This window comes from Hyalella azteca, unplaced genomic scaffold (genome assembly GCF_000764305.2).
Source record: "Hyalella azteca isolate HAZT.00-mixed unplaced genomic scaffold, Hazt_2.0.2 contig14929, whole genome shotgun sequence".
In the NCBI taxonomy this organism is placed as follows: Eukaryota; Metazoa; Arthropoda; class Malacostraca; order Amphipoda; family Hyalellidae; genus Hyalella; species Hyalella azteca.
In genome coordinates this window covers 178,384-184,860 of record NW_025944795.1, presented here as the reverse complement: position 1 = coordinate 184,860, position 6,477 = coordinate 178,384, and the positions used below count along the sequence as shown (strand labels likewise).

The 6,477-nt window shown below is 36.5% G+C and overlaps 1 protein-coding gene across 1 annotated transcript; it reads left to right on the top strand.

The window, feature by feature from the left end:
• The first annotated feature begins 1,742 nt into the window (after nucleotides 1-1,742).
• LOC125179081 lies at nucleotides 1,743-3,898 on the top strand. Its single transcript, XM_047884230.1, has 3 exons — nucleotides 1,743-1,879; nucleotides 2,946-3,160; nucleotides 3,716-3,898. The coding sequence occupies exons 1-3, from the start codon at nucleotides 1,756-1,758 to the stop codon at nucleotides 3,857-3,859; spliced, it is 483 nt and encodes a 160-aa protein (XP_047740186.1). The 5' UTR covers nucleotides 1,743-1,755; the 3' UTR covers nucleotides 3,860-3,898.
• Nucleotides 3,899-6,477: the final 2,579 nt, after the last annotated feature.

Genomic DNA, 6,477 nt, shown 5'->3' with positions numbered 1-6,477 from the left:
CGTGCAGAAATCTTCCTAGGAGCACCTAATCGTCTTTGGTTTTCAACGCTGTCACGGGTCTTGAAGCGTCCAATGAACGAAGCAACTGTACTAAAAGGAACATTCAAGTGGCTAGCAATCTTCCTATAACTTTCTCCTTCCTTCCAACGCGATAGAATTAGTTGATTCAAATTAAGAATAGGTCCCCAACAAACATTGAGAATCTTAAGGTGGTGTGCCAAGAAGAATGGTAGAAAATACCAGTCAGCATCTGCAAATCATTGGTGGAGACGTATAGAAATAGACTGGTATCTGTTGAGCTGAATAAAGGGTATTCAACCAAGTATTAAATTAAAATAATGCGGATTTATTGTTTTGTACGAATACTTTTTTCACCCGAAAAGTGAACATGTTGCATTGTTTTTTGTGGCATTGAGATTTAATTTCTTTTGATAGTATTTTTGAATACTATGCGTCTCTATACATAATTTAAATCACTTTTCCTGTTAAGTTTGTGTACTTACATACATTAAAACACGATTTTTCAAGTGTACGAATATTTATTTTCCCCCACTGTATAAGTGTATATAGTTTTGCGTAGTCTACATCTGTGTATTTCGGTATGAAATCTCGCAATTTTATACTAGGCTATTGAAGCACAAAGGAAAGAGTTTTAGAACAGAAAACCTGCTTGCGCATCCCGCGCATCCCCCTCATTCAGTTGTACGTATTCATGCCGAGCAGTGCAACGTCCCAGTGTCCGATAGTGATTTTAGAGTTTTAGCTAGCCTCCACAACCGGTGTTTCTGACCTTCGAATAATAGAGTCCCTGTATATTTTCAAAAAAGGCATAGTTTAAATGACAGCTACATTTCAAATTCCCTCGAAATTGTAAATTGGAAATGCTTGTCTGCACATGTTCCCTCCATTTATATTTGTTTTCATTTGTAGATTCTTGTTTTAACTTCTTACAAGTGAATTTTAGTTTGCTAATTGTTTGTACAAGTGCTCTAAGTTTTGAACTAACGATGAAACTGGACTCCGAAACTTTTTCGCTCACAAGAAATGGTGAATTTTTTGGCTTTATTCATTGCTATTAAATTCTTGTGAGACTTGCGATTTAAGCAGTCGAGTGATCAAATAAAAAAGTTAAATTATCTAGTCACGGAAGATGATCACTTCCTACAAATTAATTCAAACTTCTTGGTCATTTTGAACTTAGTTAGTTACCGCTGAATAAACGCATCAACGTTGGTGTATTTGCAAACAATAAGAATGGGTTTGATGAACTTTAAAAATATTTTATGGTGTTTTGTATACTTCACTAGGCCCAGTGAGTGCGATGAAGTTTAAAAATATTTTAGGGGTTTTTGTAAACTGTGCTAGGCCCAATGGGTGTGATGAACTTTAAAAATATTTCAGGGATTTTTTGTAAACTGTGCTAGGCCCAATGGGTGTGATGAACTTTAAAAATATTTCAGGGATTTTTTGTAAACTGTGCTAGGCCCAATGGGTGTGATGAACTTTAAAAATATTTCAGGGATTTTTAGCGCATTTTCTCAATTATGAAAAAAAGGCGCTATTGTGCTCGCCATGTCCGTCCGTCTGTCTGTACGTGACTTCACGTTTTCGTCGACGAGAAAATGCGATCTCTGTCACTCACTGCAGTGAGTACTGTATTATATTTTTTTTATACTGTGCTTAGGCCCAGTGAGTGTGATGAACTTTAAAAATATTTAAATATTTCAGGGACTTGTGTTTACTTCACTAGGACCCATGGGTATAATGAACTTCCTTAGAAGTAATAAATGCACCGTGACTGTCTTGACACCCCAAAACGCCCCTGCCAAATACCCAGCGCCAGACGAACAAATTTGGCAACGCTTGGCCATCAGTAACGGTGAGATATTACTTAAGTAGTTTATGATGGAATAATTAGCTAATGAATCAATTCCCTTAGGAATTTCTGTCAACAAAAATTTTGCCATAAATTCTTTAAGAAATTCCTGGCTTCAATTTTTCATGTCAGGAGAAAAAAACTTTTAAACATTATTTTAATTCATGCACCTGAATAATTTTTAAATGATTGAATCATAAAATAACTTTTTTCAGAAAATGTATTATTAGAAAATCTTTACGTTTCAGGTATTGAAATAATTTTAAAATGCGGTGGGAGGCAGCAACGAGATACCCTCGATTCTCTTGTCTTTACGGATGGAATATGATATTAATTCGCTGGTCGAAACGGACGAAATCTAATATTAATTCGCTTGTCTTTACGGATGAAATATAATATTAATTCGTTTTTTGAGAGGGATGAAATATGATAATAATTCGCTTGTCGGGACCGATGCAATATAATATTAATTTGCTTGTCGAGATGGATGATATATATAATTAATTCAATTGTCGTGACGGAAGAAATATAACATTTATTCGCTGGTCGAGACGGATGATCAAGTATAATAATAATTCGCTTGCCGAGACGGATGAAATATAATATTAATTCGCTTGCCTGGAAGCTTGAATTAAATTTGCTTGAATTGTCTGTTCATAATGAGTGAGAAGGATGAAAGACAGTTGAGTATTTATATTTTCATCAAGATTAATGATATTTAATAGCTTAAATTGTCTGTTTATAATGAAGGAGAAGGATTAAATCTAATTGTTTAAATTGTCTGATAATACCGAGCGACTGCCTCTAATTGGCTTGTCAAATAAAGTATATGAAGAACAGGAAGAATATTTCAATGAGCCTAAAACCACCCATAAAAATAATAATCTGGTTTCAGTTTCTCAAATGGATGGAATATAATGTAAATTCGCTTATCGAGAGGAGGAAACAAAATATCTAGGAAATATAATTTTTCTTTAGGGATTTTATGGGATGCAAGATGACCGACAAATTTAAGGTGAACGATTAAGTTCTTGAAATCTTCGAATTGCTCGTTTCGGAAATTTTTCAGATTCAAAATTTTCCGGAAAAACTTCAGCAGGAGCAAAGTTAAAATCGGATCATTTGACAAGCTCTGAAGACATGAAAGACAACGATCACGAAAAAGACAACGATCACGACTGCATTATCAACATTTATGCAAAGACTGCGCACCGTCCTGTGCATTGGATCAGCAGCCAGGCACTGTTTCATAGTGATAAGGCCTTGTTAGGACCGCAAGATATGGTAAGTAAAGGCAGTTACAAATTACACAAGTAAAGATTTAAACAGCACAATACTAACTTTTTTCATTCGTAGTAATATAATTAAAAAATTAAATATTAAATAATTCGTATGTTAGCATATCACTAGTAACAATAACTAATTGGGCGACTTTGCAAATGTTCGTTGGAGTTGTGATACCGTGTCACTTTTTGAGTTAATTATTCTCCTGATTGATTTTCTCGCATCAGTAATTTTTTAGCTTCCGGAATCTATAAAACCATTGTGATATGAGATAATTGATATTTCACTTTGAATTTTTTTTGCAAAGCCTAAATTGAGGTTTTGCGCCAAAAAATTCACAAACATTCATAGACATATGTTCTTAATTTTTCGATACTGCACAATTGCATCAAATATTAATTCATTCCTGCAATATTCTTAAGTTAGCAATACAGAACAAAAGACGAAAAATTTCGATATTTTTTTTCTGAAGTACATAAGAACGAATTTTCAGATGCATAGCAATACCCAGTCAAATAAGGTGCCTCATTCTTAACATCGATTAAATACCTACAGATATTCCCAGGCAGCTTCACCCTGGAGTTGTACAGCGCCTTCACTAAATTTCTTCCAATAGAAGAAGGCAGCGTAATGGATATCATTGCAGCAAAAATGTGTCCTCAAACACACACCACGTGCCCCAATCTTCTGTGTAACTAAAATTGGATTTTCGTTCAGAAAATTATTTATCAAATTAAAAACTGGACTAACCCCGCAATATCAGCTGGTTTTGTAATACTTTCGGACAACTTTCTTAATCTATTACTTATCAGACTCATACAATTAGGCTTGTGAAATTATCTACATTTCATGACGTTGATATTAAGAACTTTCATTACGTAAATTAATTGAACTTATTTACTTACACAACTGTTCCTAAAAGGCATCTAAATCCGCGACATGTTTGCAGTAGCCGATGGATTGGTATAAGCTGCAGGAACGTGTTAATGTAATAGTAAACGGTGGTATAAAATTTTGTAGCCGAAAAAAATAGTTTTTAATATTTCATGTGAACACGTTTTGGACATCAATTTTATAATAAATTCGAAATTCCAAGAACACGGGTGTAAATAAGTTGGATCAAAAAAATTACAATGTATATTCAAATTCTTGATTGACAATATAAAAAAATTGAGGGGAAAAATAAGCAAACAAATCAACCCCCTGAAACATTAATAAGTAATAGGTCTTGTTTAAAATAGTCTTCTTGACTAACATGATTTTAGAATTTCTGGGCAAGGGCGACCAATAGAGGATTTATGAACTCTCCGGGACATCATAATGTTTGCTGTCGTAAAATTTACCTGCCTGAATGAGGTGGGTGCGCAAATAGACAGTCTATTCGATAACTCCTGCTTCTGTGCTTAGCCACTCTTGCACAGAATCTGAGTAATTAATGTTGTTGTGGGCCAATTTTCGCATCGCTTGAACAGTTTTGGTGGTTGTAAGCCGCAGCACTTCTCCCAACCGGACTGATGATAACATGAGTGCTGATAACCCCCAAGCAAGAAATTCATACCACAAGGAAATGTAAAACTAAAAATAAATCCCCTGCCGGAGTGCATAAAGGAACAAATAAGAGAAAGAGACAACACCAGAGAGATTGGAGAAGACCCAGAGAGAGTAAAAGAGTTGAACAACAACATCAATGAAAACATCAAGAAGCATAAGTAACGTTGGGAATGGAAAAACATCCGAGAATCTTGGGAGTGACTTTTGATCCAAAGATGACCTACTCTGAACATGTAAGAAGCACTGCAAGCAAAGCGAAGAAAAACATCAACATATTAAAAGCCCTATCTGGAGCTGACTGGGGAAAGGACACGGAGACTATTGTGCAAACCTACAAGGCGCTGATACGTCCAGTTCTGGAGTATGGAAGTAGTATATGGGGTCCCATGACATCGGAAAGTGGCTGGCAGAAAATACAAACTGTTCAGAACTCTGCCCTGAGAATTGCCACAGGACACACACGCGACACCAACGCACAACATCTTCACGACGAAACATCTGTCCTGCCTCTGAAGAACCACGTGCAGATGACGGCCTCACAACTGAGGGAGAAGAGCAAACTGGAAGAACACCCACTGAGAAGTCTGATGAACCAAGAACCAATCAGACTCATGAAAAAGACCATATACAACAGCGAGTATAGCATAAAAGTGTATGAATGCAACAACAACAACAGTGATAGCAGCGTGGAGGTGAATAGAAACATGAGGACATTGCATACCACCGCAGTCGAGAGATACCTAGAATCGAGAACACCCAACAAGATTCTAAATGCACCTGCACCTAAAGTAAACGAAATAGAGAGGACTTTGGACCGAGGCATGAGGCGCACATTGGCGCAGTTAAGGGCGGGGAAATGCCCAATGCTTAGAGAATACGTACCTCAATAAGATCGATGAGGCTAATTACCCAACACCATCATGCCCTCTGTGTAAAAACCACACCCACAACACACAACATCTGTTTGGGTGTACTGAAATTCCAACCAGCCTGCAGCCTGAAGATCTATGGAATAAGCCAGTGGAAGTGTCCCAACTGATCAGAGTGTGGCAAGACCGGCTCGGCGCTCCGGAGGGGGGTGGGCCTGGGCGGCACTCAGTCGAGTGACGTTGTGGTGATCATCATCATCATAACATGAGAAAATTATGTTATAAATATCTGTTAATAGCCATGTGTGAATCAGTAGCTTTAATTTTACTCCTATAATGTAGCTAGTTGTAGCTTTTTACTTCTTTTATACTCCTACCTGGACCATAATTATTATCTGGGTCTAATATGAGAAAGTATCCACTATTTTTTTAAAAGTATATTGTTTTGTATTAATATTTTGACTTCTGTGTATTAGTTTCAATCCTTATCTCTGTTAGACTGGGAACATTTCGGTTCATTTCTCTTCTAAAATTCGCGTTAGGTTACATCAATCTCACGTGACATGAAATACATTTGTGCCTATTTCAATTTCATAAATTCTTTATTATCATCCTCGCGTGAAAATGAGTGCGGGCAGAGAACGTTAATTATTATAATATTATAATTATTATAATGCAGCGTATTTGACCCGATACGACGTACAACTGTCGTGGGCCGACACCGTGTGTCCAACACTCCATTGAAAAACAAAAAAAAAAGATCATATGAGTACAGAAATAATATTTGTTTACATACGAGCTCGGCCGAAATCGTACTTTGCCCTTTTTAGATATAGTCGTCCAAGCTAAGAATAATTCATTCGTAACCAAAGTATACCGGAAACCCACAGATGCCGG